The sequence below is a fragment of the Fundulus heteroclitus genome, chromosome 8 (genome assembly GCF_011125445.2).
Source record: "Fundulus heteroclitus isolate FHET01 chromosome 8, MU-UCD_Fhet_4.1, whole genome shotgun sequence".
NCBI lineage: Eukaryota > Metazoa > Chordata > Actinopteri > Cyprinodontiformes > Fundulidae > Fundulus > Fundulus heteroclitus.
In genome coordinates this window covers 12,163,952-12,188,726 of record NC_046368.1, presented here as the reverse complement: position 1 = coordinate 12,188,726, position 24,775 = coordinate 12,163,952, and the positions used below count along the sequence as shown (strand labels likewise).

General features: G+C 39.2%; 1 protein-coding gene across 3 annotated transcripts; it reads left to right on the top strand.

The window, feature by feature from the left end:
* The first annotated feature begins 143 nt into the window (after window positions 1–143).
* On the top strand, window positions 144–24,662 carry smad2 (SMAD family member 2). 3 transcript variants are annotated; one of them, XM_036140105.1, is made up of 11 exons: window positions 144–330; window positions 4,689–5,194; window positions 14,074–14,163; window positions 15,734–15,927; window positions 16,121–16,255; window positions 16,742–16,804; window positions 17,970–18,023; window positions 18,119–18,331; window positions 19,917–20,054; window positions 20,655–20,799; window positions 22,445–24,662. In XM_036140105.1, the coding sequence occupies exons 2-11, from the start codon at window positions 4,938–4,940 to the stop codon at window positions 22,566–22,568; spliced, it is 1,413 nt and encodes a 470-aa protein (XP_035995998.1). In that variant the 5' UTR covers window positions 144–330; window positions 4,689–4,937; the 3' UTR covers window positions 22,569–24,662. The 3 variants fall into 3 exon arrangements, with proteins under 3 accessions (XP_035995998.1, XP_035995997.1, XP_035995999.1); XM_036140104.1 differs by having other exon boundaries at window positions 16,742–16,816; XM_036140106.1 differs by lacking the exon at window positions 14,074–14,163 and having other exon boundaries at window positions 16,742–16,816.
* The last annotated feature ends 113 nt before the right edge of the window (window positions 24,663–24,775 follow it).

Sequence of the window (24,775 nt, the reverse complement as noted above, 5' to 3'; positions counted from 1 at the left end):
ACCAAATTCCCATTGTTCGCGAGACACAGCATAACAGACGCATATTTGGACCAATAGAATAGACGTCTGTCAAGTTGTTATTCGCCCGATTCCAAGAATTCAGCCAATAGAAGGGAAGAGGAGGCGGGGCCTTAAGCGGCCGCTTTGACTGGATGTTTTGCGTGGAGCGATGCACGTTTGGTTGAGCTATGAATGAAGGGCCATCGTTCCGGGTGGTTCGGAGGTGGAAAACACAGTTTTTACTCTCGCTACGTGTATTTAAAATGAACAGCCAGGTTTTCCTGAGCGGTACTTGAATGACCCGTTCACCACATGCCATCTCTCCGCCGGGTAAGTGTATTTCTAAGCATGTTTGAAACCGTTTTTTTTTTTTTTTTTTTTGGGAGGGGGGGAGCGACAAAACATGCAACAGTCCTGTTTATTTGTCTGTGGCACTAAGTAGCAAGCTTGCTAGCGGATTTTTTTTTTTAGTACTCTGTTTTTTTCTTCTTCTTTAAAAAAAAAAAGTGGAAACAAATAGGATTATCAGTCATTTTAAAATGGAAGAAAATGTTTTTTTCTCTCTCTCTTTACTCGCAGGTGAAAAAAACATTTCATTAGACTCGCTTTTGTCTGGCTTTTTAGCCAAAGTCGCCAGCCGTTGGGGTTGTTTGGAAATAGCCGTTAGCGTTAGCTTATTCTTCAGACCGTGTGTGTATATCTCCTGGAGAGAAGAAGTAACCCAAACACACAGTTTCTCACACACAACCAGACGCTGCTTACAAAACAAACGGAGCCAACGTTTCCCAGAAGACGCTGATAGCCGGAGCTGAGATACGTTGTAGCCATATCATCACCCTTTTCTCCCCCCTCCTCTCTCTCTCTCTCTCTCTCAGTTCATCGGCTAACGCTGAGACTTTATCCCCTCACTTTGAAGGCTCCTAATGCGTTCTGTTCCTGTGGCGTTCCTGACAACAAAGGCTTCTGTTGTTACAGGAAATCGTTTCCTCTCATCTGTGTATTAACCTTTAGCTGGAGTAATCGCCACAGCAACATGAAAGCCCTCTCTCTCCCCAAAGCACCCGGCGATGCTTTCTTGCGACATCTCAGCGGCGCTGGCGCATTTATTAAAGGTTTAGTTAGCTAGGCTTGCCATATTGTTTTTGTTTGTTTGTTTGTTTGTTTGCTTGTTTTTAGAATGAAGTAAAGGAAAAAGTCGTGTGTAATTTATGTGTCGTCGCCCCCCATTAACGTTGAAAAGTTGGGACCCAATCACAAAATCGGCAGGAATCTTAAGGATAAATTCTCACATGAAGCTCAGAAATGGGAAAAAGGAATCATCTGAGCAGTTTGAATAAATGTGAATGAAAAAAAAAATCAAATAAATATCAAATATCAAATACAAATATAACGTTTAATATATATATATATATATATATATATATATATATATATATATATATATATATATATACACACACACACAGGTGCATCTCAATAGATTGGAATATAATTTAAAGTTGATTGATTTCAGGAATTCCAATCAGAAAGGGGAACACCTTTCATTATTTTGGTTCTTCACATGGAACAACCTATATCCTGTATGTGTTTGTTTATTTTTTATTTATTTATTTATTTTTGCACTACTAACTTACTCAGCACTTGCCGAAGAGCAAAAAGGGGGTGGTGTGTGTGTGTGTGTGACGTGCATTCATTTTCTAGCGTCGCAGAAAGGGTTGGAGGGATATCTGCAGCGTACAGTATTTCGTTAACTGTATTCATTGTATTGATATGGATCAAAAACTAAAAAAAATTAACTCCAGATAAATGAAATGCTGCTTTGGAGGAACCCAAAATGTCACTTTGTGCATTCAGCTTCCTTAACAAACAGGAAGTAAATGGATGGATAAGGAATGAGATTCTGCATGTTCTCCAAAGTTCAAGCAGCTACAGCAAAGAGACAGTTTTTTTTATTTGGGGGTGGCGTTGCTGCCGGTATCGTAAGGACTGATAGAAAAACTTCAGCCATAGACCCAGTGATGTTAGAAGGCCGTTGCATACCTTTTGTGTTTTGACCTGCCGGTATTCCTAATGAACAAGAGAGGCTTCTGTTTCAGGAAATGATTCCCTCTCAGTCGTGTATTAACCTTTTTATCTAATGATTACTACAGCTGAAGGATAGCCATCTCCCTATAGCACTCAGTATTGCCTCCTTCGCATTTAGTGGTGCTGACGCATTTCTTAATTGACATGTACGCTGGCAACAGGAAGCGTCATATAAGACTTTTGTGATTTAAAAAAACAAAACAAAACAATCATTGGACAGAAAGGACCTTTACTGTAATCGTGTTATTAATGAAAACAGCACAAAATCCACAATCATTTATGCCTCTTTGTTTCAGTGAAACCTGTTGGGTTGTGACCTACAGTTCCAAATTGTAAAAAAAAAAAGAAAAATCAGTGGTTAGAACAAAGTAACAGACTTGTAATAACTCTTTTTCTTTTTTCCATCATAAAAGGTCACGTTCATTACCATAGAACGTTTTTGTTCCAGTATTAAAACAGCTACAGAAATCCTGCTGCCGTGAAAAAAAAAAAAAAACAGTAATCTGCTTACATGCTTTTTAATTTCAGCCTTATAGTTGAATTTTTGTTATTTTCGATAGAAACTGGAGTTTTCATGGGCCAAACAAGCATGAGCTCATGCATCAGATATGTTTCTCTTTCCAATACAGATGCCTGAAGTGATGAACCAACAGCCGACTTAGCTGATCTAAACTAATGTACTCATTTCAGGTTATTCAGGCATGTCGTATTTTTTTTTTTTTCTTGCAGCAACAGCACAAACGGCGATAGTAACACACTTGGACTGTGATGTGAAGCAAACCGTGTCACACTTGTGCTTCGCCAGTCGCCGTTAACTATTTTCTGGAATGGTTTAACCTACGCTGTTGGGAAGAAGTCCAGGGGTTAAGCCTGTGGGTTTAATTCTTGGAAAGCGCTTGCACTTTCGGAGTAACTCTCAGGTGACGGTTATCCCTTCCTTCCTCCCTCGCAGCAAAATTGGCAAATTCTTTGTCGCTTCTTTACACACAGGAGTCTCTTCGAGCCTCATTGATCGGCGTTGTTGCTTCACAGATCTATAGGCTAGTAGGGAGATTATGTATGTGCAAGGCCTTCAGTAGATCCTGTCTTAATTTGCTTTGTCTTCACTCGTGTGAAAGATCCTTCTGCCATCCGGGGTTTGACCTTCTTCTTTTTGGCCCACTGTGCCTTGTGAAAATATTCCCACACTTGGTCGTTTTCACAGTTTTGTTACGTTAAAGCCGCAGACCTCAGTGTGTTTCATTCAGATGTTTGGAATGCATAAAGCGGCACGAAATTGTGACGTATAAGAAGAGTCTGAAAAGTGCGGCGTGCTTTTCTGACCCTTTCTGAGACCCATAAATGCTATCCAACGCAACGAACGGCCACTCTGTGGGTTCTTTATTCTTGGTAACATTTGTTGTAAAAGTATTTCAAGGTTAGAAGATGCCACGGAATATTGTTAAATCCATCATCTAAAACTGGAAGACAGTGTAGCTCAGCTGCAGATCAGAAGTACATGGCTGTTTACCTAAACTGGAGAGCATCAATCAGAGGTGCAACCACAAGGGGCCTATGGCGACATTTGAGGAGCTGCTGAGATCTACTGCATGTGTATTTTTTTTTTTTCATATTTTTGTTTTGTATAATTTAATTAGTAAACTTAGATAATCTTTCACTTTGCAAGTATGCAGTGCTTTGTCAATCATGTAAAATCTCATTAAGATACATTAAAGTTGGAGGCTGTAACAAAAGATGAAAGTGTTTACTTAAATGCTTCCTTAACACCAATAAGGCCTGTGGACAAAACTCATGTTTGCATGTTGTTTTGAGTGAAGAACACAAACACAAAAAGGCAAAGATAAGCACGCGTGATACTGTTGGATGCTTGTAATACAACATCAAGGATAAAATCCATCTCTGTGCGAATGGACTTGCATAGTTCAGATGTTACTATTGATTTTTACCGCGCTGCATATGAGCAGCAACCTTATTAAATTTTAGCTTTTCTACATCAGGAAGCACCACTTAAGGCATTGCAGGGCAACATTTTCGCCTCAGATGAAATCAAGTTCCTGCCAACAGAGAAAATGTCATTTGGTAAACCTTTTTTTTTTTTATAGAAAACAAAAAGTTTCACTTTTACACATTTGCACAGATTGCATAACTGGAGTTTTGCCGTTTATAAAACTCCCTTCAAGCCTATAAGCTGATTGCTCTCCCGACTGTTTAAATTGAAATGCATTATTATATCAGTAGCCTTCCTTTATCCCTGCAGAAAGCTGCTGTTCACAGGGTTTAAACTCTTAAACGAGTGGAGTCCGATTTTTCATTCTCAGTTCAGCTGAGAAGTAGAACAAGTATGTTTATCAAAGGTTAGCATACATCAGATTATAGATCTGAGCACAGAGGGCGGCTAATTAATGCTCTGAGACGGCACAGGCTGTGTAGTGGCTTTACTACCGCCACGGTTAATTGTTTGATTGTCAAGATAATTTGTGTGGTTTCTTAAAACAAATGTCAATATTGTTTTGTCTAAAAGAAATGTCTCATCAACATTTAATAACTACATTTATGTTCCACTCATATGTGCTTTTTTTCTTCTTTTTTTTCTCTTCTTCTAGGATTTTTTGGATGCTCTCTTCCACTCCGTAGAGTTTATTCATCCAAGATTCCCCAGGACCACCTAAGACCCGATGCCTTAGTTTTGCAATTAATTACAGAACTCGCACACAATTATATTGTGAAATAACATTTTTTATGTAGAAATTAAGCCCCGTCATTTTACTCCCCACAAAGTTTCACCTGACATCCGGCTGAAAAAAGGCCCAACAGAACCCTAAAGTGTGAGCTAAACGGCAACAAGAGCCACCATGTCCTCCATCCTTCCCTTCACACCCCCGGTCGTGAAGCGCCTCCTGGGATGGAAGAAGACTCCCGCTGGCAGCGGAGGAGCCGGCGGCGGAATCGGCGGAGTCGGGGAGCAGAACGGAGGAGGGCAGGAGGAGAAATGGTGCGAGAAGGCCGTGAAAAGCCTGGTGAAGAAGCTTAAGAAGACGGGCCAGCTGGACGAGCTGGAGAAAGCCATCAGCACGCAGAACAGCAACACAAAGTGTGTCACAATACCCAGGTAAGGGCGCGAGCTGCAACTCCTTCAAACGGGAGATCCTAACTTTGAGCCGTCACATGACTTCTAACCAATCGCACCTGACAATCCCACTGGCTTTGACCTTTTTGTAACAGATTATTTTCTTTTTTATCAATTCACTCAGTCCATAAATTCAACACATTCACAGCAGGGGGACGTGCCGGCACCACCTAGTTTCGTATACATAGCGGTGGTGTATGTGGAGAAAATGTAAAGACGGGGATGATGGGCACCCACATGGTCACCGGAAGCGTTGCGACAGTGGGTTCACTTCCCCGTTCTGTTGGGCCATAGGTTAAGAAGGTTGCAGAAGTGAAACGCTGCTTGAGGAAACAGATGTCCTGCACGTAACACCGGCAGTACTTGTTTTGGACTTGACTTAATGAGCGTCAATTAGGACATTTTGAAAATACTTTTTCCACTAGACACTTTTACATCTGAAGGCTTTAAAAAAAGCTGCTGCTTTTACTCTTTTTGTGGTCCACACAGACCCAGCGGAGGGAGTTCAGAGCCGCCTGTTTGTGTGCTTTCACAAAACAAGCTTTATGACATAAGTTTGCGTCTTTGGTTAAAGCTTCCCGTTGTGATTCTGACTGTATCCCTGACCCGTGGCAGGAACGTGACTGTGGTTTCTGCTGTCATGATGACGTCATGATAATATTACCCTATTTTGCGGATCGTAAGGCACACTAAATATTCTGCCCGAATGTGTAATATCACTCCGCCCCTTCACGTACACAGATCTCTATCCGTCTCTGTCGGGAGGGCAGAGTAGTTGGAACACACTGCTCTGTTTCTAACATAAGGCCAAAATAAAAGTAACTTTTATATCAAATTAACTTACTGGGTTTATTGTTGCTAGCTCGTACTCCGGGCGCAGGCTGCCTAAAGGCTCCCACCTGTCAGTGAGAACAGAGAGGGAATGTGATGCTGTGTGTCCTGGAGACCGCCTGCTTGGAGCAGCTCAGCGTATCAAGCTCAGTGTCGCATATAAAACAGTTCGATGTGAAGACTTATTACACTGAGTATAGTTTATAGTGTGACACGTACCTGTATGCGTGGAGTCCTGCAGGGTAAGCGCTTACCTCCGCGGAGTGAACTATGCCAGAGTATGTGGGAGCCTTTACATGAATGCACTTCTAGATTCAAGATTACAGTCAGGCAGTCTTGTAGACAGCTCAGGGGTCCTATCAGGTAGTCGCACAGTGTACCGTAATGCTCCAAATATCCATTGTACGGAGTGGCTTAGTTGCTTAACAAAGTCGTGCTTACAGATTTTTGAGCACATTGCACCATATAAAATCGGTCAGTAAGCACAACATTAATTATATATAAGGTGCACCAGATTGTAAAACGCACCATCAATTTTTGAGAAGATTTAAGGAATTTTAAGTGCACCTTACAGTCTGAAAAATTCGGTAGATTGTATTGACTATTTCTATTATGGCTGCAACTGACTATTACTTTGCTAGTGGACTAATGTCAGTTTTTTTTTTTTTTTTTTTCTGATTAGTCAAATGTTATTTCAAAGGATTTTTTTTTTTTGCTTTTGGCACACCTTTGGTTCTCGCTTCATAGTAAGTTATAAGTTGTCACAGTAAATTAAAATAAAGGGAATTTGAAATGTAGGCAATCTTTCATCACGTCAAAGAAGCAGCAAAATTTGTATTATTACTGTATTATTCCACAGCAAACGAAACACATTTCCCTAATCTGTACACTTTCTGTACCAATTATAAAAAAGTTTCATTGATCAGAAACTCTAAAAATATCTGATTATTCTAGGAGGATTTAGTACAGGTTATTCATGTTTTTATGTTTTGCTTTGTTTTGAACTAAAGCTAAAATGTTGTCCAGATTTCTTAATGAAAAATTACTTGACTGAACTGCTGGATCAGAACCAAAATTCAGTTTTATCTTATTTACTTAGTGTTGCTTAGGAATTGGCTTGTATGAGCTCCTCACAGTATGAAGATTTTGAATGAAAATATCACCGTAGCGAGACAGTTACCCAAAACTAGCTATTCAAAGCGTTATCTATTTCTACGTTACTGCGTTATCTTCTTTATTTCAAACAGGAAAGCGACAGCTGTTCCTACTGATGCTAAAACAAGATGTTGACAGATGCTGCACTCATAGCTTTTCAAGTTTATGTATAGCTGTGAAATTGCATCACCTTAATAAGATTTATTTTTGGCATTCCAATAGTTTCCACACAATAATTTGAAATACCCAAACGATCTTTCTTATAAGCAAGGGAAAAGTCTAATGGTTTTCTTTCAGCCAACTGACCTTCAGTTTATGGCTGGACGTTTGTCTGCTTTTATGAAGCGGGACAGATTTTAATCCATGATCCAGCCAAACTCCAGCACCTGTGAGCAGTTTTAATGCAACACTTCTTGGTTTCTGTCATCAAAAACTAGCTAGTCACATAACTTTACATTGTGATTTTTTTTTTATTTCCACTTGTTAAAAAAAACTAACCGTTTTTATTTACATTCTTCCTTTGGCTTATCTTGAGAAAGTTTAGTGTTTTTTTCCCCCCAATAGTCTTACTCCAGAAACGTATCGCACGTTACTATTCAGTTCTTCTTTTTCTGCTAAGGCTATTCGCAGCAGTCTGTGTCGCCCCCTAGAGGTCAGTTATACAAATATAACGCTGTTGTGATAACTTTTTAAAATGCCGGCTTCATAAATTTACCCGCATTCGGCCAGCGGTGGGACCTCATTTCCACCCCTGCTTGGCCTCCACTATGAGGCCTTGTTACATAAACATTAGAGAAAGTTTGCGGTTCATGGAAACCAAAACACAGCGCTATTTTAATTTAAGAATCCACGGTGGAGTTGTCTTACTGACAGCCACCTCTCCAGTGATCATACCAGACTTCCCAGGTTGTACCTTTGTAGTTTTACCTGTTTCGTACACTCGATTTGGGTACGAAGTTGTTTCCTCTGCCACGGGATATTTTTTTAGGAGGTGGGCGGTAATTTGGGCCCGCCAGGGTCGGCATCTGCAGTCTGCAGCTCCAGAGCCACAAGTGGTTCTTTTGGCCTTCCATGTTGACTCCTAATAACTTTTGCCAAATATGATAAAGAACCAACTGATGTTTTAGAAATGTATAATGCATATTTAGCAGTTTTCAGTATTTTTCCCATGGGATAATTGCATTTAATTTCCCCAACAGAGACACAAGAAATATGAGTCATATATTTTTTTTAGATCTGTTGTTGTCATTAGGTTGGAAACTATGCTTACAAAACCTTTTTTTTTTTACATTTTCCACAATCATCAGCACTGAATAGAAGAAAATGTATCCATCCTCTATTTGCAACATATATACGTTTTTTCTTTATTTCAAAACCTTTATAATAGACATAAAATGATGGTTCTTTAAAAATGACAACAGATTTCCTATAGTAGATGTTTATCAAAAATTTGTTGTTTTTTTTTCTTCAAAAGATGAAGATTTGCTGCTCCAAATGAGTTTTATTTAGCTGGACTGATGGCTAAAATTGCTCTTTGGATTAGGTTGCAGACCGCCGCACCTCTTAAGTGCATTAACCACCAATTGTTAAAGTTTTATATAGTCTAAACATAGTTTACCATCAGGGCATTTAGCAGAAAGTTATTCAAAGGCTTTTTTGTAATATTTCATATTCAGTAGGAGGTGACTGGCCCAAGAAAAAGGAGGGGGGTGGGATGTATATTCAATGGCTTAAGAAAAAAGGTCCTGAACTGGAAGTAGGAACGGATGAAATGGCAACACGTGGGTACGAAACAGAGGTAAAAAGTGGCAAACGGGGCGATTAGTACAAGTAGAGCGCGGTCTGCTTTCAACTTGCTGGCCGAAAACGATGGTAATGCAAGCAACTGTCTGCTGCAACGGTTGATGGCTAGGGGGAATATTTAGGCGAGGATAAATTGAAATAAAATAACAAGAAACAGAGCATCAGTGTGCATAAGAACCTAATAATTCATAGTTTCAGTTTTTGTGACATATTGCCTTTGAATTGGAAATCTTAACTCTGAAGAATAAGGGGGTGGTGTACATGGTGTGAAGCTTCTGCTGCTAAGAAGAACGTTCTTATCAGTTTAGAGTTATTGTTTTGGAGCCAGGTTGCAGTAAAAAAAAAAAGAAAAGATAACGAAAGGATGTGTTTTTATCTACACAACTCTTCTTTCTCTGTAAACAGAACCCTAAGCTGGAACTGATCTTAATCTCACTAACAGGAAATTACAGTTTTGGCAACCTGAAAATGCATCGAGATTCTCTAAATTGTTTTCTTCAGAAAGAAACTTGGTGGACTCACCTTTGTGCTATTACTATATCAAAACATTTTCTCCTCCGTTGTCTCAGTATACATTTCATTAGAATCCTACGTGGCATTTAATTGCATATCTGACTTAACACTCCATGCCAGGTGAAAACTGTAGAAAGCTAAAGCATTTGGATGTTGTTTAAAAGACTAGAGGAAACCTGTAAATGTGGTTACTTAGGTGTTTTATGTAAAAAAATGGAAAAAGAGCACAAGCTCTCTGAACTCTTTTAAGGGGGCGGAGCGTTCCTGGGTCTGCGTTGTGATTGGTTGGGAGGATGTAATGACTAGAATGGAAAAGGAAGGAAAACTGTTATTCTATTGAACCTTTTATTTACCCTTTTTTTTTTTTTACATCATCGATATGTCTATCGATAAATATATATTGTTATTGAATTATAGCCCTATTATGGCGTTTTATTGGCCTAAATTTTGTATTGGCCAGCTTTGTGAAACAGATGAGCTGTTCGTCAAGTGAGAAGAAAAATAACCATATCAGGTGCAGGATGAACTGAAGCAGTAATATGTTTTGTTTTAAATGTCCTATTTTTATAGTTTTAAAAAATAAATCTCCTTTAAGACATTTAAAGTAAGAATTGGACATGGTTTTCAGGTAGTTTTCATGTTTACTAGCAGGGCTGGACAATATTAAAATGTTGCGATAACGATATGGCATGTGATAAACAGAAAAAAATACTAGGTTTTAATGAAAAGGTTGCCTCTGTCCGACTGTGATGTTTGTGTTATGAAACAACTTCGATGTGGTTTCTTATCAACTTTGCCACCTTTTTATCTACTCAAACTTTTTATGTTGAGTTAAACAACAAATGTCACCAAACATCTCAGGGGTACCAAGAGCCTGAATGCAGTGCTCTTAAATAATTAGCTAAAATTATTCAACGCTGGGCGATTCTTTACGATATGCATATTGCGATCTACGTTACTGCGATGATGGTAGATTTATATAATATTAATATATTGTGCAGCCCTAACTATTAGTCAGAAAAACATAAGATAATGTACCCATTTGTAATAGATTTTTATACATTGTTTATGTTTATACCAAAAGAATACACATTAATCTAAAAGGAGGTGTGCAACATTGCATTTAGCTTTAGGGTCAATATTGAATGGAAAAATATCCAATTTACTAAATGATTCTGACCACTTCAAGAATTTTAATAGGTTAAATACAAACTGCACTGATGTTATTCATATGCATTATGGTAGATATTACACTACTGTCAGAAGTTTATGATTATTACATCCCAATCGTTAAAAATAAAATAAATGCATTGCAGGTAGGGAAGCATCAGCACTGCTTTACTTTATGCACAATATATCAGGGAAAAAACATTGATCACTCTGGCCTTTTCTCTGGAAGGACTTTAAACTGGAGAAACACCTTGATGGAACGTTTTAAAACTTCCTTTTTGAAGTCTTTGCGTACTTATTCCCATCTTCAACCAGTGGCTGATTTGTTTTTGTTGTATTTGTCTTACAGTTGTGGGCAAAAGACAAACCAAATTAGACTTCTGATCCTGAGGGAGACTTTTATCCCCTTATATAAATGTATATGCCAGATACCCGTTTCTCAAGTTAAGATTATAAGGTCAACAATTTCCAAATCGCAGAGGTCTGCAATTTTTATCTATGTAACAATTAATGGATAAATTGCGTCCTTAATGTGTCAGTAATATGTTTAAAGTGGGTTGGCCTCCACATGGAAGGGAAGAGAGTTGCAGCAGTGATATAATTTAAATGTTTTACTTGTTTTAGCATTTATATAAGCAATACTTTTTTTTTTTTTTTTACCAGAAACTTTCAGGAATCTCACCATAGTTTAACACATGGACTTGTTAGTTGGTTGCACTTTATGTTCAACAAGGATTAATGTCCAACTCAACCAGCTATTCTCTTGAATAATAATATCCTGATTGATAAAAAAACAGTTACATTTCTTGTTTTAACTATTCCTTGTTTGCAAACATCTTTACCTACAGGCCATTTTTGTTGCTTTTGGAACTTCCGTTAAGAAGTTCCCAGAAGTAAGATGGCTTTTTTTTTTTTTTTGCCTTTTCTAAGTCGGATGAACATGTTCTTAATGTCAGAAAAAGATGATGGTGTCGGCTGTAGTGGGAAAAAAATAAGGTTTTGTGTCTAAAATTAAACTCAACTCAATTTACTTTTGTCATATTTCATGTGCAAGATTGTAAATCTCAGTTGTGAAACTGAGATTAGGGGTTTTTGACAATAAGGACTATGTTATTTACTTAAAGCTTTCAAATGAGAAAGGCTCTTGGTTAACGTCTACATTTGATGAAACTGTACTTGGTGCTAGTTCCTGTGAAGATGTAAGCGAGTGAGTCAACGGGTTTCAAGATAGGAGTCTTGTACAGACAGGCAAGATAGGTATTTTGATCACACTGCAAAATCTCCCTTCTTCTGCTTGAAGATGGTGAGAAACCTGGAAACAAGCTAACACTTTAGGATGCACATGAACAAAATTCCAATTTATTTTAATCATTTAGTCTTTTTTAATTTTGGTCCTCATTTAGATTTCCTTGTGTCAAATTGTTTGACCTTTTTTCCCATTTCATTTCTTTTGTCTTGGAAATATTATGCCAAAATGTGACTTTTTATATTTGTGCAGCTTGAATAAGGGGTTTAACATTGAAGAACTATAAAATGATAAACTTGTACACTTGAAAGTTTATAACCATTCCATTTTGTTGGGTTCTATTTTCTAAGATTACCAAAAGATTGCGCTCACTTTAAAAAAGATAATTTTCTCTTGAAGTATTTTTTTAATGATCTAAATGTGTTCCTAGATGAATGTTGGGTCTCTTCCAGCTCTGTGGACCATCTGACTGCATCACATCACTTTTTGTCTGATTTGAATTTGTCACATGATCATGGTTCATCTGGTTGGTGTCTCACTGGAAAGTGGGATGTGTATATATACACTATACTGCCAGCAGTATTCGCTCATCTGTCTTCAAAAGTATGACATTGGGGAACATCTATAGGTTTTGTAGCACATGTGAGGTCAGACATTAATGTTGGATAATGTTCCCATATCCCCTTGACTTTCTCCTGGCAACTACCGAACCCAAACTCCTCCATTAGTCCTCCAAACAGGCGGCAGGATTTTTCACTTGCTGCCCTGCTTCCATGTGACTTCCTTATTTAAGTCTAGGAACGTAAGGTGTGGAGTGTCATCTAGTGTTTGGAAATTGCAGGCTTCAGTCAAAATACGGGAAGAGGAGTGTCAAATACAGGACACTTAAAGTTCAAATAGAAAACCACATACTTATAGTTTCTCATTTGATAGTATGTACACAATTAAATACATTACAAGTGATAAACAAAAAAAGAATTCCAGCATATTGTTGTTTATAGCATAAAATAGTTCACTAAGATAGCAGATGGCGCTAAATTCCTCATTCAGTCACCTGAACCACTGTCTTAGCCACAAGGAGGCGCTGTAGGATGCCGTGACGTCAGTTTAGTCATACACGATATCAGGAAGTAGTCATTTTACATAGAGAGTCAATATTTGTTCACCTTTGTGATGGAGTTTTTAACCTTAAATGAGGATGAATACGAAGCTAGCCAATTGGATGTTGATAACGAAGCGTTTTTTATTACTTGGAGCATTTTTAATCGCAATTTTGACCAGCCACATAGAGAAAAAAAAATGATAATCTACCATCACACACAATCAAACTGCTCTAGACGCACTCCTTTCTATTTGAACTTTAAAGTAGGCTCAAAATACGGGACGTCCCGGCTAAGACGGGACAGTTGGCAACCCTTACTGTAACACCAATAAAAACAAACATTCGACTTTATGCTGTTCCTCACCTGTCTGCCGGAGAAGAGCTAGCTCCGGGTCAAACCGGAGCTGCTTCTGCTCTCGAACTGCTCTCCACTTTATAAACGCGACGTCGGTGTTAATCCTCGTTTTGGCCAAGAAGTTGTCAGATAAGGAAAGAGACAAAGACCGTTGTTTTTTGAGGTAACAGTGGGTCCTGATCGTCCTAAGGTCACATGCACGTACGAGCAGCCGGCCCGGCTTTGTACACAAGAGACTGGAGAACGACATAGAGAGATGGTGTGTGACGTCATTCAATAGTCCATCCAAAAAATATACCGTTTAAACCTTTTTTTAGTTCTATCTAAAATTACAAAATCTGGCTTATTGCTCCTTTAAACATATGATTGGTGTCATTGCACAGGTTAGGATTAGTGTTGTTCCAGAAATGTTTATAGATGCATCCTGCAAGCCTAGGTGCTTGGTTTCTATACACGTGGGGCCATGAAAGTGATTGGAGCTGCTGAATCAATAACCAATCAAATCAATTTAGATGGGCGAGCGAATACTTGTGTATATGTATAATATCTTAGACCAGTTTTGCACATCTGTGATTTCATTCTTTTAAGTTGAAACACTTCATGTTTGCCATCTGTTTGCTTTTCTTTTGATCATGTTTTCCACTTGTCCTGTGTGTCTGTGTGTGTGTGTGTCTGTCTGTCTGTAGCAATTGTTCAGAACTGTTGAGTCTATGCTCAGGCCACACGATAGAGCAGTGGGACTCTACAGGCATGTACGGATACCCTGACCATAGCAGGTGAATGCACTCACATGCACCGTCTCTATACATCTCCTGATCTACACACACGCACCTCCCGCAGCAAAGATTATACTTGTGTTCATTCGTTAAAACATTCATTGTCATTTTACAGTGCATTGTGTGCCCATTTCCATTAATTTCCTTATAATGTATGCTGGTTTTATTGCTGTAATTACAGAAAAAGCCTTTAACCAGTGTAGGCAATTTGCAATAGAGTGGTGAGAAGAGTCTAAAAGTGTTTATTTGTATTCTTATGCACTTTATTACCATTCAGCCATACCATTACGGCATTATAACCAATATTGTGGTCCATTTTCTGCTTCCAAATCACACTTACCATTAGGTTATTGACAAAAATCATCTGGAATGCCTTAAAGTGTTCAGTGACAGCACCTTAGTCTTTCAGGTATTTTCCCCTTTTCAGAAATGTCATTACACCAAGTCACAGTAGTATTTTCAGAGTTCGAAGAACAATTGAACTCCAAAGTCTTGTTCTTTTTTGTGTTTTTATCTGTGGTTTCTGATGAGAGCTGCAACTTTACAGACTTAATTTTGCAATGTGGGAATATTTGTGACATGAGTCAAAGTAACATCTGTACTGCATAGAAAATATGCATACTAGTTGTGCTTTTTAGCGTTAGTCACATTTAAACTGTAATGCATGAAAATGATGTGTGAGAGAGTTCAATATTGATTTACAAATAAACAGGAAAAGTGTGGCTTTCACAAGACCTTTTAGTACCTTTGTAGTAGTGGTACATTAAGTAGAATGAAAGTAATAAATGGGTTGTTAAGTTGTTTTGTTTTAGTGAAATAAAACTAATTAACCCTGGTAATAAAGCCCCCTGAGTCAGTACTCTTTAGAACAAATTAAGGCTGTTAATGTTTTGGCACATATTGCTATAGCACTTTGGATTTCAAGAGACTTAGAGGTTTGCTTGTTGTTTAGAGAATAGCTAAAGTTCAGTCATTTTAACACATTAAAGTTACCTTGATCTAAAAGCTTTCCCTGCTGCCTATGCAGTTTTTGGAGTGCCACATGTGGCTCAGTCTCTTGTGATTTGCAGGCTCTCAGAGGTTTTGGTTTGTGGCTTAGTGATGACAGCACAGAGTTTCGTTCTTATAAGAATCAGATTAGTAATGTGATTTTTATTTTTCACTAGTCTAAATGTAAACCAGTAAAATGACCAAACTTTGATATAGATTGTACAGTCATTATTTCAAAACAGTTTTATGGTTTTAATAATCTTGTATTTACGAGATTCCAATAAGCGTACAAAACCATTTGAGATGATGCCATATAAAATAAAACAAAGATGACCTAAAAATAAAAAAAAATGCTAAAAATGAATATTTTTAAAACACTACATTTTTGACTTTTCTTAAGGACATGAAAGGTCCTGGTTTCTGCTGGAAGTAAAATTGTTTATATATCCTTGAGTACTGTCATTGATAAATGCCATAAAACCAAAGACAGAACAAACACTTCTTTTAGTGATTGTCTACAGTCATTTCCTCTGAGGTAATTAATTGGGCTGTCTGCCTGTTTCTTTCCTCGTCGCATCAGGTCACTGGATGGCCGTCTTCAGGTTTCTCATCGTAAAGGCCTGCCTCATGTCATCTACTGCCGTCTGTGGAGATGGCCCGACCTTCACAGCCACCATGAGCTGAGGGCCATTGACACTTGCCAATATGCATTCAACCTCAAGAAAGATGAAGTCTGTGTCAATCCGTATCACTATCAGAGGGTAGAGACGCCTGGTAATGATCATTGAGAAATATTAGTCCGTTCTTTCAAACAAATCCTTCTTTTCTGGGGAAGTCTGTGTAGTTGTTTTAAAAGTATTGGAGCCTTGTCGTACAGTCTCTACGTAATGTCTTCCAAATAGGTGGTTTCTGTTTACTCTGGTTTGACTTGCAGAACAAAAAGCAATTCTCTCGCCTTTCTTCTTAGTGTTGCCTCCTGTGTTGGTGCCGCGCCACACAGAGATTCTGACAGAGCTTCCACCTCTAGACGACTTCACAAACTCCATTCCTGAAAACACCAACTTTCCCGCTGGCATAGATCCTCCCAACAACTATATACCAGGTTTGTAGAAAGGACATGAGGACTTTTTAACCTCTGCATTATCTGTTAAACAAACCAAATATATTTATTTTAGTGTAGAATTAAATTACATCTAACGTTTTTTTCCGACTCCAATCTATAGTAAGAATACACTATCACCTTTTTCTTTGCTCTTATATATTGGAAAAAATTGTGGGAAACATCTTTGGATAGCAATCACTTAATTAAAACATTATTTCATTTTTAAGTAATTTTACTTAAAATAAGCTATGATTAAATGTCAGTTATACATTTCAGTAATTATTACACTTGAAATGTATTAAATGTAAGGTTAGTTTACAACTAATCTGGGTACTCAAAATTATTAGCTTGAAAAAAATGAAGGTTTGTGTGGTTGTTTTTTTATTTTTGTGCAAAAGCTCTTAGTAAGTAGATATAACACACTTCAGCTATTCTCTGATTTGTTGGAATAAGAAATGATTGCCTTAAATCATTTACTGTTTACAGACACTCCTCCTCCAGGCTACATGAGTGAAGATGGAGAGACCAGCGACCAGCAAATGAATCAAAGTATGGAATCAGGTAGATTAGTTGTGGTCAGGGGTTGCTGTGAACCCCGCTGCTTGGAAACACGCAAACCGTTTCAGACCTGTTGACATTTTATTTTGTGGGAATATTTTGTGTGTTTAGAGTTCTAAAGTCACGCATCAATCAGAATTGATTTTCAGTCTCCTTTTATGTAAATGGTAAATGGCTTGTGCTGGTAAAGCGCTTTATTAAGCCTGACGACCCCAAAGTGCTTTTCACTACAGACAGTCATTCACACCCTGATGGTGGTGAGCTATGTTAGTAGCCACAGCTGCTCCGAGGCAGACTGACAGAAGCGAGGCTGCTGAGACAGTCGAAGCAGGGCGTTGAACCGGCAACATGCCAGTTACAGGATTTTGGCCAATTGCAAACTCTGTAAGAGCTGTAATATCAAATGTAGGAACAAAATAAAATAAAAAAAATTGAGCCTTCCAGTCATGAACAGTCACTGTTTTATGGTATAGGCTCTCTTGAGTGTGATATTACCTCTGCTCCAAATACAAATAATTACTGTCACTATTTTGAAGAAAGACAAGAAAATGATTACACAATTCACTTTTCTAGCTGTCTTTAGCATTTTATTTTAGTGATTAGTGCCTCTAGTATTCTCTAATATTTTTGAATGGCTGCCAAATGGGTGACGTTGAGTCTCCTAATTAGTAGCAGCGTCCACCCTGAATCCTGTTGGACTTGTAGCGCTTATGGTTGGTGTGTTTACTTATTGGAAAAATACTGGATTTAGCTTTTTTTTGTTTATTTCTGACCACCTAGTGTAGGCCAACCAAGCGGAATAAGCCACAGCAAATTTTAACAGATTTTTGAGAGCATTGTACCATTTAATTACTTAAATCAAAAAGTGAACCATTTAGGTGTTTAGTGCCTTTGCATGGAAAAAATCTAAGCGAAGAATATTTCTGATTATTGATTCAGTCCCAGTTTATTGGTGAAAACCCTCTGCTAGCTCTGAAATGTCCCAGTAACAAGCCAATCCTGGTAAATGCTCTGTTATTAGCCTCAAAAATAAAACTAGCCCCAATCTGGCAGGAAAAAAATACATGGTTTTTCACAGTAACAGCATTGTTTAAATCAAATAATTTGATTGTAAAGGAGTGGAATAAGAAGAAATTATGATTTTTTTTCCCACCAGGCTCACCAGCAGAAATGTCACCAAGCGCTCTGTCACCTGTCAGTCATGGTCTAGGTAAGTTTTACAGCTGTGCAAATGAATAGATCATAGAAGTCTTTCAGGGTTCTACCATACAAATTGAACAAATCTTTCTTTTGTTCTCCTCCCAGACCTTCAGCCTGTCACCTACAGCGAACCAGCTTTCTGGTGCTCTATAGCTTATTACGAGCTGAACCAGCGGGTTGGAGAGACGTTCCATGCATCACAGCCATCTCTGACTGTCGACGGCTTCACCGATCCCTCCAACTCTGAACGCTTTTGTTTAGGCCTTCTCAGCAATGTTAACAGAAACGCCACTGTGGAGATGACAAGGAGGCATATAGGTATGGACACTCGTGTAAGAGAGGGAGTAATTTAGAAGTTACTGCGAGTACAAGAAGCTGCTGAAGAACGCTACTTTACCAGCATTCTGGAATATTAGTGTTTTTGTTATATTTATTATAACCACGTACTTTATCAAAAAGGGTGCATTAATGCAGAGCTCCTACCTTGTTGTAAAGTCTGAAAACGTATGGAATTTGAGTTTATCATTTTCCAGGGCTGGATAAGTTTGGGAAAAGTGAATTGTTTGCAAAGAAATGTTTTTTCCTAAAATAAATGTAACTTTTATATTGAATTAACTTACTAGGTTTATTGTTGCTAGCGCCCGTCCGTCTGTTTTCTTCTGCTTATCCCGGTTCGGGTCGCGGGGGTAGCAGCTTCAGTAGGGAGGCCCAGACGTCCCTCTCCCCGGCCACTTGGGCCAGCTCCTCAGGAGGAATCCCAAGGCGTTCCCAGGCCAACAGAGAGACATAGTCCCTCCAGCGTGTCCTGGGTCTTCCTCTGGGCCTCCTCCCGGTGGGACGTGCCCGGAACACCTCACCAGGGAGGCGTCCAGGAGGCATCCTGACCAGATGCCCGAGCCACCTCAACTGGCTCCTCTCGATGTGGAGGAGCAGCGGCTCTACTCTGAGTCCTCCCCGGATGACTGAGCTCCTCACCCTATCTCTAAGGGAGAGCCCAGACACACTACGGAGAAAACTCATTTCAGCCGCTTGTACCCGGGATCTCGTTCTTTCGGTCACGACCCAAAGCTCGTGACCATAGATGAGGGTAGGAACGTAGATCGACCGGTAAATCGAGAGCTTCGCCTTTTGCCTCAGCTCTCTCTTCACCACAACGGATCGGTACAGCGCCCGCTTCACAGCAGACGCTGCACCAATCCGCCTGTCGATCTCCCGCTCCATCTTCCCCTCATTCGTGAACAAGACCCCAAGATACTTGAACTTCTCCACTAGCGGCAGCACATCCTCCCCAACCCGGAGAAGGCACTCCGGTTCAAGACCATGGTCTCGGATTTGGAGGCACTGATTTTCATCCCGGCCGCTTCACACTCTGCTGCGAACCGCTCCAGTGAGAGCTGTAGATCACGCCCTGATGAAGCCAATGGGACCACGTCATCCGCGAATAGCAGAGACGCAATCCTAAGGCCACCAAAACGGATCCCCTCAACACCTTGGCTGCGCCTAGAAATTCTGTCCAAAAAAGTTATGAACAGAATCGGTGACAAAGGGCAACCTTGGCGGAGTCCAACTCTCACCGGAAACGAGTCCGACTTACTGCCGGCAATGCGGACCAGACTCTGACACCGGTCGTACAGAGACCTGACAGCCCTTATTAAAGGGTCCGGTACTCCATACTCCCGGAGTACCCCCCACAGGATCCCTCGGGGGACACGGTCGAATGCCTTCTCCAGATCCACAAAGCACATGTAGACTGTTTGGGCAAACTCCCATGCCATGTTGCTAGCGCATACTCTGGAATACATCTGAAAGGCTCTGTGGTTTAATAACTTAAAATGATGGTCCTTGAAGTTGTTCTACGGGTCCCTCTTTAATATCTTAACTCGTTTTCTCTAAATTCCTGCAGGTCGTGGCGTCAGGTTGTATTACATCGGTGGGGAGGTCTTTGCCGAGTGCCTCAGTGACAGTGCCATCTTTGTCCAGAGCCCCAACTGTAACCAGCGATACGGCTGGCACCCAGCTACCGTCTGCAAGATACCGCCAGGTTGATATAGCTCAAACTATGCTTTCCATTTTTCTTTACTCCATCTCAAGTCTTCATGTTCTTTATAGTAGCTTGTATTAAAAAAGAAGTCAGGCCTCATGGCTTAGGTGCATAAGCTCTGACACATATATACTGAGGCTCGGAGAAAGCCACAGCCTGCACATTGTGAGCGCGTTTGTCACACACTCACCCACACGCTGACTCATCTGTACCCATGTAACTTTGAGCCTTTAATTCATGGCCAGAGAGACTTTGTGTGCACTATCATTACCGAGGTACAGAGAAGGGCGCGACGTGAACACGAGGATGCTGCAGATGTTCGGAGATGGGCTTTGACAGCCGTCTGCAGAATGATTGCTGAGAAGCCCTCCACACTTGACTACGCTTGTGTTTCTCGTATTGTTTGTGGAAAGTGAATTGGACGGTTCTGTAATACAATTGTCAGATTTTTGCAAAATGTTTGTTCCTATTTTCAAAACATGTTTAATCGTGTCAGAATTTGATGAGGGTCCATTGGTGTAGTTATCGGTCGTAGGCTGAGCAAGAAGCTGTATGTTGTCCTCTGCCTCATGGGTCTCCTTTTGTTTCCCACCTTTTCAGGCTGTAATCTGAAGATTTTTAACAACCAGGAGTTTGCAGCACTGCTGGCCCAGTCAGTCAATCAGGGCTTTGAGGCAGTGTACCAACTAACCAGAATGTGCACAATCAGAATGAGCTTTGTGAAGGGTTGGGGAGCAGAGTACAGGTGAGGAACACTTTCAGACGTAATATTCTGTCACGCAGAACAACTTTTAAAATTCCTGTCAGATCATTGTTGCACTGTAAACATTTGTTATTGCATCCTTGTGTTACAGGATCTGGTTCATGGCCCGTGAGCCTTTTTAGGCAACGTTTTAAGTTCATTTTTTAATGTTTGAGTAAACAAATTGACCCCACTGCAGTCCTTAAATTGTATTTTAACTTTGTGTCCACATTACAAACTTATTATTAGGAATTTTATAGTTAAAGTGAAATTGTACAAAATCTGTGTGTCTTGTTTGTGTGTCTCAATCCTAAATTTAAGGCAGGGCAAATTTATTTCTATAGCATATTTCAGTACAAAGACAATGCAAAGTGGTCTACATGATTAAAATATAGGAAAATTAAACTGAATAAAAGCAAGTTGGAATAAATGTAGAAAAAAATTAAACAAAAGAAAACATGGGAAAATGGAAACTAAAAGCAAATATAAAAAAAATAGTTGGACTAGAAGCTTAAACTAATTATGTTTCAGTAAAACAGTTTAACTAGAACAGTTAAAGGCAATCCTAAACACGTGTGTTGTGATTTAAAAGAAGTCAGACTTTCTCCTCGTTTACAGTTTTCTGGAAGTTTGTTCCAGATAAGTGGAGCATAGGAACTAAATGCTGCTTCTCCATGTCTGGTTCTGGTTCTGGTTCTGGTTCTGCAGAGTAGGCTGGAGCCAGAAGACCTGAGTGGTCTGGAGGGTTGATGCACTGATAACAAGTTTGTGATGTGTTTAGGTGCTAAACCATTCAGAGATTTATAGACTAACAGGTTTGAAATTGGCAAACATGGCTTGTGGCAAAATGTCAACAGGACTTCTTATGGCTTTCTTTGAACAATAACTTTTTTCTTCCTAAAGACGGGCTTTGTTGGGGTTGCACAACTAAAAGTTAACCTGTCCCCAGATGCCTCCTGCTTCTCAGATTAAAGCTGTCCTTATTTGGTTTGTTAGTTAGGTTAAACTGTTCTGTTTATGGATGATGGATTGAACCGTGTTCTCTAAGATGTTCCAAGATAAAGATAATACTTTATAACCCAACATTGCCCCTAAATGCATCCCTCACTTCTCCGGTGTGTTCCTTGTACTTCCTGATGCCCTCCAACAAACCCCTGAGATCAGCAACAAATATATGGAAATTAATTTACTCACAGAGGAGCTCTATTAACAGATTAGATGACTTGTGAATTCAATTGAATGCACTTCATTTTATTTATGGTCATCAGAGTACAGGGGCATTGAATTTGAAGACTCACCAAACTAGTTTTTATTTGTAAATAAAATACATTTGAAACCCATGTATAATTTGCTTCCACATTAAATGTATGCGCTTATTGGTGGTGTAACACATTAAAAGCCTAATAAAATACAGTTTGTCATTGTAATGTGATAAAGTTTTGAAAGGTTCGAGGGATATTTATAATATTTATATAAATGTGGCTCTAGCCTAAAGCCCTTTAAATGGGTCAGTGTGACTGGAAAAGCGCTATTTAAATAAATTTACCATCACAAACGGTGTGATTGCGTCATTTGGCTACTGTTTTAAAACCTGGATTCCACCAAATATAAATGGTTTTCCTGTATTTTTTATGTTTTCTTCACACAGGCGCCAGACTGTCACCAGCACACCTTGTTGGATTGAGCTGCATCTCAACGGCCCCCTCCAGTGGTTGGATAAGGTGCTGACCCAGATGGGCTCCCCGACAGTGCGCTGTTCTAGCATGTCCTAAACGGAGGTCCACGCAAAGTCACACTGGCGTTTTTACAACGTCAGAACAGCTTGTCTTAAAGGAGACTACCATGCAGTCTTAAATAATAATGTACTAACAGCGTTTTAAAAACAAAAGCAAAGAACAAAATGTCACACAATGGACCAGAAGATGGAGGAAAGGCATCGGCAAAAGGACCTGAGTGGAATGTTGTCTGGAGCTGAGTATTCATCAACCGTATAGTTGAAATTGACCTGCAGCAACATCTGGGCTCTGATCCAAGAAACCTGAAGCAGGACTGAGCCTTACTGTCCTCAGGGACGCCACAGCAGTTTCGGGGATCAAACACGACATCCAGTAACTTTAGAAACCGCCTGTCTAACCACTAGTTCAGCTCAACCCTTTGATTTAGTGTGAATAGCTCAGTTTACACAACAATGACCAACTGCCACTCTAGCGTCACGTTTAACCAAAGTCAGACTCACTCCTTAGCACGACTTTTTCCGTCATCCTTCCCGTTTTATCCCAGTTGTTGAGCTCATAGACCCGGTTATCCTGGAGTGTGCTCTTCTGCTCTTAAAGGAGAGACTCCGTCGGTGTTCTCATCATCACATGCACACAGATATATGAACACACACACGCGGTTTTAGACACAAATCTTCCTCTGCAAACTCGATGCAAGTTTAAGCCTGTTTGTTCATTGGATCGTGGCGAATGAAACTCCCAATATTTAAATGTATTTACAGCGGGATCAGTGTTTGCTCTGCACAGCTGGATAAATTAAGAAATTCTAAGGGTAAGAAGAAGAGCATACAACATGTCACCTCTCTGCAGCTGCAGTAAACCAGTCAAATGTTTTTTGTTTATTTTTTAACAAATACTTTGCTATCACAGTATTTAACCCACTTTGCATGCTCTTACTCTTTCTCTTACCAGTAGCTTCATGTAGAGCTTCAACTTTGCTTCTTTCTGTCTGACACGCAATAAGAGGATTATCTCTGAGATTCCAAATGTTTAAAAAGATGCACAAGTCTAGTATTTTGAACGGATGCACAGTTTCAAATTATAACAAATTATCATGAGGAAAAAGTCCCCCAAAGTGGGACTTTAATCTATAAATCTATAAAATAGCTTCTATACTGTAGTTGCACTGCCCCCAGATTATGCACCCTTAAGAAAGTTGCCTTCTTTGTCCAGTACAATATGCTCTGAATTGTACATTTATATCAATATACGTTTTTCTGCCCCCTCCCCCTCCCTCCATTGTCACTGTAAAGAATTATGTTTTTAAATCATCTGATGCATTTGTTTGATTTTTAAATAAGATTTTTGATCTGAAAACCAGCAATCTCTTTTGGTATATATTTTTTTTTTTTAGAGTGTTCCAGCTTTAAGTGTTCAACAAGCTAGTTATGCTACACATTTATCGTTTTTCTTTACAAAAGGTTTTAGCTACATTTATTTTGTACTTTTTTATATATAAATATATATTTAAATTCTTCATTCCTGTTTTTCTTAGATTAGATTTTTGTTCTTTAAAGAATACATTTTGTTTTGAGTAGTTACAGCTTGATGACTTGTGGTCGGTGTATTATATTATAAGCGTGTTCAATTTCCAGATATTTACCATACAACACATGTTTAAATGTGCACCCTTCAACTTGGAATTGGGCGGCTTGAATCATCGTGATAAGATCTTTGTCTTTCAATCGGCTGCTTTGAATTTGTCTTTTTAAAATGGTTCATTGCATCCTTCTTACCACCAACAATTTCAGCAATAAGGGTGTAACCAAAGACTTTTTTTTTTTAAACAGTCACGCATCACCATTCATAGAGAGCGAAAACCACAATATAACCGACTTTCTACGGTGACTCGACATCCTTTGACACCCAGAACATTCCTGTGTGCGATAGGCATGGGCCAGTATTTGATTTCTACATCGTGTTAACATAATACAGTTTCACTGAAAAAGCATCGATTTAAAACAAGAATCACAGAATCTGACCACATTGGGGCACACTTCGTTGAACAATTAGTATTAAAGTTGTCATCTGACATTTCTATCCATAACTTTTAAACTTAAGCAAACTGAATGAAATAAACACCTAACTTTGGCAGTATTTGTCTTTTAGATAAACCCATAATGCGTAATATAATGATATTATGTACTTTTGTTATACTGCTCTTTCCTGACACAGGAGGTATAACAAGCTGATATAAGCTGGTT